The sequence below is a fragment of the Octodon degus genome, unplaced genomic scaffold, assembly GCF_000260255.1.
Source record: "Octodon degus isolate 3935 unplaced genomic scaffold, OctDeg1.0 scaffold00203, whole genome shotgun sequence".
NCBI lineage: Eukaryota > Metazoa > Chordata > Mammalia > Rodentia > Octodontidae > Octodon > Octodon degus.
Window position 1 is genome coordinate 1,903,603 of NW_004524779.1, and position 12,418 is coordinate 1,916,020.

At 43.3% G+C, this 12,418-nt stretch overlaps 2 protein-coding genes across 12 annotated transcripts in view; one reads left to right on the forward strand and one right to left on the reverse strand.

Annotated features, from left to right (window-relative positions):
- Window positions 1–12,418, forward strand: part of Lrch3 (leucine rich repeats and calponin homology domain containing 3) — a 121,355-nt gene that overhangs the window by 96,833 nt on the left and 12,104 nt on the right. For 5 of the 7 annotated variants that reach the window (XM_023704767.1, XM_023704770.1, XM_023704768.1 and 2 more), the window contains one exon: window positions 2,298–4,579. In XM_023704767.1, the coding sequence (XP_023560535.1) occupies window positions 2,298–2,501 (204 nt within the window). In that variant the 3' untranslated portion in view covers window positions 2,502–4,579. Of the gene's footprint in view, window positions 1–2,297; window positions 4,580–5,685; window positions 6,339–12,418 lie in introns of those variants that run through there. The other 2 variants (XR_002818805.1, XM_023704769.1) reach the window with 2 other exon arrangements.
- Window positions 8,796–12,418, reverse strand: part of Iqcg (IQ motif containing G) — a 36,026-nt gene continuing 32,403 nt past the window's right edge. For 4 of the 5 annotated variants that reach the window (XM_004644583.2, XM_023704774.1, XM_023704775.1 and 1 more), the window contains exons 9-11: window positions 11,943–12,074; window positions 11,068–11,169; window positions 8,796–9,480 (exon numbers count right to left, since the gene is read on the reverse strand). In XM_004644583.2, the coding sequence (XP_004644640.2) occupies window positions 9,346–9,480; window positions 11,068–11,169; window positions 11,943–12,074 (369 nt within the window). In that variant the 3' untranslated portion in view covers window positions 8,796–9,345. The remainder of the gene's footprint in view (window positions 9,481–11,067; window positions 11,170–11,942; window positions 12,075–12,418) is intronic. The other variant, XM_023704776.1, reaches the window with a different exon arrangement.

The following is a 12,418-nucleotide window of genomic DNA, read 5'->3' on the forward strand; positions in this document are numbered from 1 at the left end:
ATGTGGTGCTGGGGGATTGAACCGCGGTCCCTGATGCTTTGCCAAGCTTGTTCTAAGTAGGTGCTTTAGACCACTGAGCCATCTCTCCAGCCCTCTTTTGGTCTTTTTGAGACAGCATTACATTGTGCACTTCTGGCTGGCTTTGAATTTAGATTGCAATCCAGACCAGCCTTGACCTCTCAGGAGTCCTCCTGCCTCACACTCCTCAGTGCTGGATTACAGGTGTGCACCACACACCCAGCTAGATTTTTCATTGTTTTATTATTACTATATAAAGACTCATCAAACTACGTTAAATATATTAATAGAGCATTTAATATGGTGTCCAGAGAACTAGTGTGCATTTTTCTCCGTATCAGTAGAGTTCTAACACAGGCATGTACACATTAACATCCAGCCCATCCTCCCTCCTTCCCTCCCTCCCTCCCTCCCTCCCTTCCTTCTTTCCTCTCCCCTTTCTCCCCTTCCTCCATTTTCCCCTCCCTCTGCTCCCTCTCCTTCTCTCCCTTCCTTGTGCTGAGTTGGCCCTCCTTGCACAGATGTGTTTGGTGCCTGCTTCAGCTCCACACCACAGTGGCTCTGGAATGCAGCATGGGTGGGTGCAGGGAATGGGAATCCAAAACGAAGCAAGGCCTGCTGCCTTGGCCTGAGTCAGTACTTGTTCAAAGTGTTATTTTCCAGCTTAACAAGACATTATGCTGGGCTTTACAGAATTATCTTCTTTAAGATTGAAAGTCCTTAACCTGAAATCTGGAATGTTCTGCAGTCAGCAAAATAGAAAAACAGTATAGAGACTTGACATGGTACTGCACGCCTGTAATCTCAGTGCTTGGGAGGCTGGTAACAGGAGGATCACTATGAGTTCAGTCTGTGTAGTGAGACCCTGTAGACGACCCTGTACTAAATACATAAAAAAAGTAAACAGTGTACCTTCCAAGCACAAGGTCCTGAGTTCAATTCCTAGTATCAAAGACAGAAACAAAACAAACAAACAAAAAAAACTATGTACCTTTAAACATGCATTATGGACCAGCACCATTTCTCTCAGGGCTGTGCTACTTGAAGCCAAGTACAGAAATAGGAAAGTACAATTTTAAAGACTTTAGTCTTTTTCACAGTGCTTTGATTAGGGTTCTGGGGCAGTGTTTCTCCCTTTTTCTCTCCCATACCATAAAGAGGAAACCGCATTCCACATAGGCTGCCTCTTCCTTCTTCTCTTCTGCTGTCTAGCCAAGGCCCTGACCACTACCACCACCAGTTCAGACAGCTTCCTGTTACCCTGCCTTTTGCCACACAAATTAGAGGACGATGGATACGTGTGCACCTGGAAGGTCCCAGTTTGAGCTATCAGGCCCTTCTCCCTCCTCTGCCTCTCCTGTGCCTTTACCTCAGCATCCCCACTTGCTTTGTTGGCTTGAAATGAAAATTGAGAGTGAAATCATGATCACTTTTGAAAATGTAAAACACAAAACTCATTGTACATACAACTTGTGAGATCCTACAATGTCCCCATGTAATACGCATGCATACATTTTTTTTTTTCTCAGTGTTAACCTTTCAAGTATTGTACAGATTAAATTAGGGAGCATTAAGAGTCAAACTACAGGGGCCGGGAAGATGGCTCAGTGGAATAAGTGCTTCCCAGGCAAGCACAAGGGCCTGAGTTCAATCCCCAGTTCCGCAAAAAAAAAAAAAAAAAAAAAAAAAAAAGTCAAACTACTAAAACATTTATGATGTTAGTAAGTAACATAACTTACTCTTACGTTTTTGTTAAACATGTTTCATTGAAAAAAGAACTATCTTGGAGTATAAAATTTGTTTTTAAGTCCAGTATCTGTTTGTGTATTAAAGAATATTTTCTGGTTGGGCATGGGAGTGCATACCTGTAATCCCAGCACTGGTGAGGCTGAGGCATGAGGGTTGCCATGAATTTAAGACCAACTTGGGTTGCATAGTGAGTTCAAGACCAGCCTAAACTGCATAGCGAATCCTGTCTCGAAAAAAAGAATGGGCATGGAGGAGATTGTCTCACCCCTGTGAGCCTGCCTCCAGTTCTGCTTGTGTCCTTAATGTTCATACTGGGCACCAGCAAGCAGATTTCATGCTGCTATTTAGTAATCAGTCTGCCCATAGAAGTCATTTTGTTTTTCAACGTATTTTATGCATCATAATAAAAATGTTGTAGGATATATAATTTTAACTGTCATTGAAATGATCATACTAAACTCTGCTCAAATCTCATTTCTGATGCACTGACTTTGTTTTTCTGTTTCCTTTCCTGCTCACACTTTGGACAGGACAATCTTTGTTCCCCCTCCGACATCCTTCAGCTAAACCTCAGCGTTAAAAGAACTGTCGAAACACTGCTTTCTCTTGGGGCACATTCAGAAGAATCCAGTTTTGTCTCTCTGTCTGTCCAGCTTCTGGGTTTTGTGGCGTTTTACTGTACTTTGATGTTAACTCTCTGTATGCTTTATTCCTGGATCTTCCCTTCTAGCTGAAAGACTGCATTCCCAAGACTTTCCACCACATTCCTGCACATGGCCTGTTTCTCAGGCAGAATAATTTACGTATGTGCTTTTCCCCCTGGCATAAAGGAACTAATCTTAGATAGCTCCTTTCCCCAGGGGTCCCAGGAGCAGCCCATCAAGTCCAGAAGCATTCACGATTGCCAACAACAGAACACACCAGCACTTTCCGTCCTAATCATGTGGCCTTCTTCCTCTTATCCTACATGCTGAAGCATTTTCTACTAAAACCACCCTGAACCTATTCTGAGAACGTGACATAGAAACTTTATTTCTGCCTGACAATAAAACTGCCTGAGCATTTCTCTATGGCTCAGCACAGCTTAAAGGTTGATGCACAAGCTGCTGAACCTCTCCTTCAGCTGCTCCTACAGAAGATAGTGTATCCTCCCTGACTACGCACACCTTGGCACTTCGCTTCTGCCTTAAAATCCTGAGCTCACCCTTCATTGGGAGGCACAGGTCCATCGTAGGAGTCTGGACATTTGGAAAACACTGACCGCTTAGTCTTGATAATTTTAATTTGGTCAGAATGTTCAGCTGAAAGGTCATACAGGCTCTGTAGACTGCCAGTAGGTACATTTCCATATTATACATGAAAACATGAAAGAAAGGTCATATAGCCCATGTGACCTTTAGGCATTTGTCCAGATTTACTGAGCTTACTGCGATTAACTGATTCACTTCTATAATCCTATTTAGAATGTAAAGTTAGAATTTATATAATTTTTAATATAGTTGAACCATCATATAGGTGAATTGGTATTTTATAAACTCTTGGGGAGATAATATCTGAACAATAATATGTAAAGTATTAGACTGCAGTTACTGATCTGTACCGAAGGCAACAAATGTCCTTTAATTACTTAGTATGTTAGTTTCTGGACCTTAATACTTAGAACTACATTATACTTAGCTGGAAATGGAGCCCAGCACTTAGAGACTAAGGTTAGAGATCACAAATTCAGGCCAGCCCAGGTAACTTAGCAGTTTAGTAATATCCTGTCTCTGAGTTTTTAAAAATACATACATACATACCTAACTTCCATATGTAAATACGTAAGTAAGTGTGGAGGGTAGGAAGCTGCCTGGCTGGCTGGCTGGCTGGCTGGCTGGCTAAGGGTGTAGCTCAGTGGGAGGGTCCATGGTTCAATCCTAGTGCTGAAGAAAAGAAAATCTTCAGTTTTATGCAGTAGTGCCTTCCAGAGCTTGGGGGTTTGAGTTTGTTTTATTTTTAAGATACCTTGAAGAGTCAATGATAATTCTCAGTTTTATGGCTTTTGTTCTGTTTAAAAAAGCATTAAAAGAAAACATGGTCTCAGGGATCATTTAGGGTGGTTGTGTGCATTCTCCTGAATACACAGTGGTCCCTCCAGCCCAGCGGGAAGATGCAGGTGTTCCTAGCAAGTACCAGTCCTACCGAGTGGGCACAGGCTGTCACCGCGCTCCTGGTGAGAGCCAGGGCTCGGCCCTCTGGAAGGCAAAGCCCTAGACAGATTCATCTTCAGTGGCGTGAACCTGTATTCGGAGTAGGACTCAAAGTAGTTATACAAAGTTAACTCATTGTTAAAAGATTCGAGTTACTTTGTTTTTGGAAAGTAAGCACAAGTACCAGTAACTGCCTCAAAAAGACTTGCTATACTTTCATTACGTAAACTGGTTTTGTAAAACTTTCTAATAATATGCTGTGATAAGTGCCAAGTGAGCAGAGAGAAATCCACTTACTGTCATGAACAGATATATATATATATATATATATATATATATTCTGTTTTTAATGGAACCAGAACTACTAAAAGTAGTCTCATTTTCTTTATGATTTAGTCTTAATAGAAAAGCCAATGGTAAATGGTACAATTAAGATTTTCCTTTTTCTCTTATAAGAAAGGATTAATCAAAAAGGTTAATTAAGCAAGCAGGGTAGCTATATTTAACTTCTTAATCGTAAAACTTCTAACATATTGGTGGTTAAGTTGTTACTAAGCTTGAGATGGGCATAGTGGCACACACCTGCAATCTTAGCACTTGGGAGGCAGAAGCAGGAGGATCATTGTGAGTTGAAGATCAGCGTGGGCTTCAAAGTGAGCTCAAGGCCAGCCTGAACTGCATAGCAAGACCCTGGCTTAAAAAACCCTTGTGCAGGGGCCAGGGAGACGGCTCAGTAGAATAAGCACTTCCCTGGCAAGTGCAAGGGCCTGAGTTCAATCCCTGGTTCCACAAAAAAAGCTCATGCACAAAAAGAACTTCTTACTAAGTTGACATAATAGTTCTCCGGCATAATTTAATTCATCGAATTCCAGAATTTGAAAAACTTTACTTTTTCAAATATAAATACAATTTCTTTTTAATTTTGTGATTTGTGCATTTAATTCAGACTGGGTCTTCCAGGAATTATCCAATACTGAGGAAAGTTCCTCAAATATATATCAATCTCAGAAGCTCAGATACACCCAGGTTTCTCCTGTGATCCCTGCTTGGTCTGAAAACCAAGTTTTCAAAACCAGGTAGATGAGGCAGGTAGGGGACTTCCCCTCATAAAATCCTAGTGATGTCCTGACCCGTCTCGTACTCCTGTGATATATGCCTCCCGAAGCTTTCTCCTCAGATGGTAAGAGTTGCACACTAGAATCATCCTGGTAGCTTGAAAGAGTGTTTTTTCCTCCTGACTTTTATAGATGTGCATTGATCTTTTATTTATTAAAGATAAAAGACATTAGCTGGGGATGGTGGCACACACCTATAAGCCCAACACTCCAGAGGCTGAGATGGGATCATTAAGAGTTCCAGGCCAACCTGGGCTCTGCAGTGAGTTCAAAGACAGCTTGAACTGCATTTAAAAAAAGAAAGAAAGAAATTACAGGATATTTGTGCTTCGCTCCACAGTATTCTATTTTCTCTGTTGCTCATGTAGATGTATGCTACTTGTCAGGTTTTGAATTTTCAAGATGATGTGTATGTACTTCAGTTGTGTTAATAAAGTGACAATGTCAGACATGCTGTGTCTAACTCATACTAACAGGTCAGCTTCCCTAAGTACTGCCTTTTCATCTCATTTAGTGATACTGAGGGGAAAGTGCTTCTTTCTTCCTTTTGGTTCTGTGATGTTTATCTCATATATATTTTTTGTTTGTTTTTATGTCATATTGTCCCACTGTAGGAGCAATTGTGCTTGCCTCTCCACATTTTAGAAGAGAAAGGTTTGGGCCAGGTTGCAGTGACGGTGCAGGCCCTCCTGGCACTCGCTCCACCCAAGCAGCAGCAGCCCCAGCAGCCGCTGTCTGCTGTGTAAGGACCACAGGACTGCGGGCACTGGCTTGGCCATCGTACAAGCAGGACACCGTGATTACTGCTGCTGGCCATCTGCTTAACCAGAGCTCTTACGCATTCTAGAGTGGACGTTTCCATGATTCCTACTGGGAATGTTTGGCTTCATTTCTCCATTTTAGGGGAGGTTATGTCCATTTCAATTAATCTTTTTTATGATGACATGGTTGATTTTTCTCAAATGCAACTTCTTATTACAGAGCACCGAAGCCCCTGCAGGAGCTAGAGACTTACTTCATGTAGCAGTGTGGAAGGTGCAGAGGTGCTGTTACCTCCCTCACTCTGAGACAGCCAGGAAGTGTGCATGAGGCTCTCCTGAGCATTTGCAGGTTTGCACTCAATGGGGCTGGGGTGAGGCCTAGGAATCCAGTCTCTGCATTCTGTCCAGTGGTTTTCATGTGATAGAGACCCAACTTCAAGCTGCATTTGTCCTGGTAGGGACACTGCCTCCACCACATTTCAGTCACTTTTAAAATCAAAAGCAACGTTAGGTTGACTTGGCCTGTTCTGTCAAAGGTGAAACAGCAATACTACAGAAAGCCTGGATTGTGCACAGTGAGGCAGGTGGAGTATCTAAAGCAGTGTTCCAGATGCCCCAAGATCAATTCCAGTAACCTCCACATCATCTGTTAGAGGATGGCCCTGGAGCAGCTCCCACTGTGTGTTGGCCTCAGGGCACCTCCTTGCCCGCAAGCTACCCCTGGGATCCCTTGACCTGCAGGTGCATCTAGCCCCACAGACACTTAGCTCCCTGGCCAGTGAAAGATGAGGAAAGGCAAGCAAGAGAGATTGGAGGAAGCCAGGTTTCCTGCCCCTGTCATGTAGCCTCCAGGAACTGGCGGGTTGAGAGCACTGAGGGCTCCTTAGGAACACTCCTCCCGCCTCGTCCTCCCAGACTCCACCCCAGTGCCTTCTCCACTCAGCTGTGGAGAGCAAAGGGCTAAAGACTCAGAGCACCAAGGCAGAGCCTTTTTCAGGTTTAAACTGTGGACCCATTTTAGCTTTCAGGCTTCACTGCTTTTGTAAATCAGAGTAAGCACTGGTGAATGCTGCATCTCAGAGTAGCTTTGGACAAAGTCATTCTGGTTATCTGCTCAAATAATGTTCTCTGTTCTTGCAGAGTAAACTTCATTAGAACCATACCACTTTGTTCAAGCTTAACATTATATAACATAAACATCTGAGCTGAAAGCCCAATCTTTAAGGTCCCCACAGAACAACAATAAAATGTTTATAAGTACTTAGAGCCAGACCCACTCCTTTTACAGGCCCAAGCACACCACCAACCATGTAACTTGGTTATAATTTAGCGGTATTTTTTTAACTAGGTATTTTCCCTTCTAGTCAACATTAAACCTCAGTAAAATCTCTACCTTATAAATTGTAATATATCATGCGGGGAATGACTCCAGAAGGCATTATAGAATGCAACACCAGCCATACTCACTTGTACATAGGAATAAGTGGAAACCTTAACATGAAACTGTAATACGTTTTTATCAAGCTAATTCAAATTTGTGTTTGAATTGTTAGAAAAAAAAAAAATTGTGTCCACTTTTGGCTGATCATGAAAGAAAAATGTCAAATATATTGAATTATTTCTGTCAGTGAGACCAGTCTAAACTATATAGTGAGACCCTGTCTCAAAAAAAAGAAAACCACAATTTTATTGGAGAACTTTGTTACTTAGTGTTTTGTATGTACCATATCTATGTACCTTTCTTAAAAAAAACTAGAACAGTTCCATTTAACATTCAGGCTTGCTAACTGTATGCTGACTGTGGCCTGGTCACACCTGCCCTGGCCTGGGAGAAGGGACCTCCTGCACTGAGAGCACCAGGCAGTTTCAGCATGCTCAGTGCCCTGGGTGGCCCCTGCCACCTACAGCGAGTTCCTGTCAGCAGTTTTCAGGCCTTTAGATGCATCTGCTTCATACTCCAAACCAGCATTCTCCTTAATAACCAGGTCTAGAAACTTCACAGGAGGAGGCCAGGGTATCTAGCTAGAACAGAGGAGAAGGCTGAGCAGGAGATCACTCTCCTTAACAGCTTCTTAAAATGCACCGCACAGCTAATCACTGAGTCTATAATTTATCTTGCTTCCTACAGTCAGCAGCAACTAATGATGTGGGACTGTGCTGATGAATCTGATGAATTTTGAAAACCAAGTACTTAAGTGGATCTAGAAATGAAGGAAAATATGGATAGTAGGAGCCTTTTTATTTATATAGTGCAGTGAACTGGGTTACAGCAGATTCATTTTATTCTGAAAATGTTATAAACATGTAATTAGTAAAATTTTGTAAAACATTGTCCATTTTGTAAAACATTTGTCTGTGTCTGTAAATATACTGCATAAGTTTAAGTATAAATGTCAATATTATGTATGTTATTTTAAGTTGCCTGTATCCCACCTTATACATTGACATTAAACACTCAAGTAGCATGTAATAAATGTTTGAAAGTTCATGTCTGAAGGATAATTTCAAAGGGTTGCTTCTTTAAAACAGCCCTATGAGGTGAAGTTTACTTTAAAGAAGTACAGATAGCAAGGTTGTCCTGTAGTTGAAGTTGAATAGAGGTCTTATCATAACATAAATGTGACATGTGAGGATGGTTTTTCTCTTAGAAGTTTCTAGCTATGCTATAGAGAAAGTGTTAGCATCCCGAGACATTGATTTGGTTGATCAGAGCAAGCATGATCTGGTGGGATCATTGTTCAGGAGGGGGTCACACGACTGGACTGTACCTGGCACTGGGAAGTATTTTCATATGCCTTCCTCCTCCAGTCTTAATACCCCACAATGTGGGAATTGTGTCTTGTCAAAAATATCCCAGATTTTTTGCCAGCACAGTCGTGCACACCTCTAATCTCAGCACTTGGGAAACTGAAGCAGGAGGATTGCTGCAAGTTCAAGGCTAGTCTGGACGACATAGAAAAGACTCTCAAAAAAGAAAAAATCTCCAAGCTAGCCTTCCAGAGAACTAATGTGCCATCTTTACCACAAGTGAGCCATGCATCGTCACATTCTATTACTAGCTTGTCTATAATTTATAATGCCAGCATGTTTGTGGAACAGTTTATGAATATTCTGTCACCTTCCCCCAACAAAAACACTAAAATGCAGGAACTAGCATTTGTTAAAATTTATTGTGTTTAATATTGTACCTTATAATTCCTACAGAATAGTTCACTTTTGTATATAACATTCTCTTTTTAGACAAATTAGAATAAGATAGGAGTAATTAGTTTTAATGTGTCATTATACCTAAGCCCAAGAGTTTTTTCTACTTAGAAAGAGCAAGAGGAATAGGCTGCTAAAATACTTATTCAAAGCAGAATCCAGTGTATGAAGAAAAAAGTATTGGTATCCTAATTCAAGTGAAATCATCAGGTTCTGCCAGTAATGTCCAAGTAAATAACCTTGGAGGTGAGTTCTCTGTGATGCTCCCAGTCTCCAAGATTCCAGAAGCAAGGACGAGAGGTGCCTTGGTTACTTTTTACCTCTTCGTTTCTGTTTGTCCTTGTCTTTCCCTTTTGAATCCTTACTGTCGTCTTTCTCCTTCTTAGGCATTTTGAAGCCTCCAATTTCCTTGCGTATCACGGTGCCCCGCCACCAGGCCTGCAGCTGGGAGGGGAAGGGGAAGTGAGTTCCATTGGCGTGTGCCTGCTGTGCTGCTCCCTTCCCACCAAAGCCTCAGCCATCACAGCGGCTGGGCCACTGTGGCTAGCTACCCTGACACCCGTGTGCATGCCCTGGAGAAGGGGCTGTGATGAGGCTGGCTTTCCTTCATGCTTAGAACCCTGGCTTCCTTAAAAAAAAAAAAAAAAAAGAACCCTGACTTCCTTGTACTCCTTGCCTCTAGGAATATCCAGGAGAATCTGTTCTCTGACTCAGTGAAAAATGCAGGCATCAGTCAGATGGCTTCACTAGGCTGCCTGGTCCAGGCCTGTAATCTAAACACTTGGGCTAAGGCTAGACGATTACCTCGAGTTCAAGGCTAGGCTGGGCTACATTGTGAATTCAAGGCCAGCCAAAACAAAACGACCTGCCTGGCAAGCATGCGGTCCTGAGTTTAATTTCTCTCCCCATACCAAAAAAATTGAAAGAGCACCTTGACTATTTAGGAATGTGGTCTAGGCTGCTTGAAAAGCATCCTTAAGCCCCAAAGACTGGGAGCAGCTCCACCAAAGAAAACAATAATCCAGCCAGTTCCTAGATTTTGTCCCGAAATCAAAGAATATTGACAAATGAAAAATACAGAAACTTGATAAATATTTGGTAATCATACATCTAATCATGCTAACGGTCCTCAGATGACAAAGCTACCTTTTTTGAAAGATCTTCCACTAAATTTTCTTTGTAATATGAGAATGAAAAGTAAGGATCAGGGTGTGGTGGTGTACAACTGTAATCCCAGCACTTGGGAGGTTGAGGCAGGAGGATTGCACAGGGCCAGCCTGAACTGCAGAGCAATACCTTGTCTCAAAAAGACAAAATGGAGCTTCCTGTTTAGGTCCACCCCCTTATCTACAACCCAAACTATACTTTGCCACCTGCAGTCTCTGCAGATGCCCCCCGGGGTGGGGGGTTCTGGGCAGCAGCTTCAACTCAGCTGATAGTACTTCTGCATCCTACATTTTGTCTAAAACAGTTCCCAAAAAGTGTGCTCTGCTAGTTTTGTCATTGCTAATAGGTGAGTTCATAGAAAACTAAAACATCTCTGGCTAAGCAGCTGCTGGTTCCTCGGCTTTTTGGAAAGGGCCTCTCACCAGGCCTAAGCAGGTCGCCTTGGCTGGGGTACACACAGGATTTTAGCAGTGGGGAACTCTGGAATCATCTGCCGAGAGCTGGTTCAGGCCAGAGGTGCTGTGACCCCCAGTGCTGCTCCCGCCGCTGACCGCCCCTGATACCCACCCACATCAGCTGCTCTGTCCTGTGCCCATGGGACACTGACGGGACGAAAGTCACCCCTGCACCCTGGTTTGCTCAAATGTAATGTAAAGGGCTTTTTGGTTTTGGTTTTTAAGACAGGCTGGTTTTGACTTTGCAACAATCATCCTGCCTCAGCTTCCCAGGCGCTGGGATCATGGATGTGCATCACTACACCCAGCTCCAAAAGGCCGCCATGACAATGTCCGAGAACAGCTGTGTCCCTTTGCCACGGAGGAGCTATGAGCAGCCCCAAAACCCCAGCCAGTGACAGTTCTCTACCTTTATGGCGCTCTTGAGTTCTAACATATCCTGTTCCATCTTCTTCCTAGCCTTCTCCTTTTCTATCCGATCTTCAATGATGACCTGCTCATACTCCCGTATCTGCAAAAATAAACATTGATCACATCGCCAAAATTTTTTGGCTAAATTATGGTCTCACAAGCTCTATACTTTTTTAAAATATGTATTTAGTACAAGGTCTACAGGGTCTTACTACACAGATTGGACTCGTGGTGATCCTCCTGTTTTCAGCCTTCCACAGTGCTGGGATTACAGGTGCGCACCACCATGCCTTGTCTCAGTCCCCCATCTCAGCACACCCCTGGGGTGGGGCCTGGGCACGGCACACTTGGGAGCAAACCCTAGTACCTGCGCTCTGCCTAAGCAGGCATTTTAGTCCACTGAGTAATCTGGCCGGCTCTCTATACTTTCAATAGAAAGTTGGGGTTTTTTTCTTTTTGGCAGAACCAGGTATTGAACTCCAGCCCTTGTACTTGCCAGGGAAGTGCTTATTTCACTGATCCATCTCCCTGGCCCCCTCAATACAAAGTTTTGAAATGAAACATGCTAAATCTAAATGCAAACTATAGCAAAATATCTCGGGACTTCAAAAACAAAACCGAAGAGACTGGGCGTGGTGGCGCACGCCTGTATATATATAAAAGGACTAGTTATATATTAACTTTATAATGTTCCTAGTTTTGTTCAGTGTAATTCAAATTTAAGGTTTAAAATTTTCACATGAGTGCGATCTGCTGCTGCTTGTCCCCATTTCTGTCACCGTCACCTGTGGCTTCGAGGCAGCCTCCGCTCCCAAGCACGCAGTGGCCCTGGCCTGCACCCAGCTGCCTGCGCTAGGATTGCCTCCTACTCACTGTCTTGGCCAGCTCCTGAAGGTGAGCTAAGTCACTGGCCTTGGCAGCCTTGAGCGCGTTCAGTTCGTTCTGCTTCATCTCTGTGTCCTTATCGAATTTCTCCATCCAGAACTCCAGCTTCTCCTCAAGTCTCTGTTCGAAAGAAAATGTAAGTGTGGCTCTGGCCAGACACCAACAGCCACTGCTCCATGGCGCCATTTATAAGCAAGACTCCTGCAGCCATGGAAGGAAGAGCTGTAGTTGTTGGTTGGGGGTCACCGAGTGGCAGGGCCTCGCCTCACACGCATCAGTGCTCTCAGTACCTTGTGGGTGGTGGCTGTGTGGATGTGTCTGTGAAATGTTCTTCAGACGACACACTCCCCGCCTGTGATCCCAGCACTCAGAGGAGACTTAGGCAGGAGGATCTCAGTGAGTTTAAGACCAGCCTGTGCTAGAGAGTAAGACCCTAGCTCAAAAAAAACAAAAAAGTGTTCTCC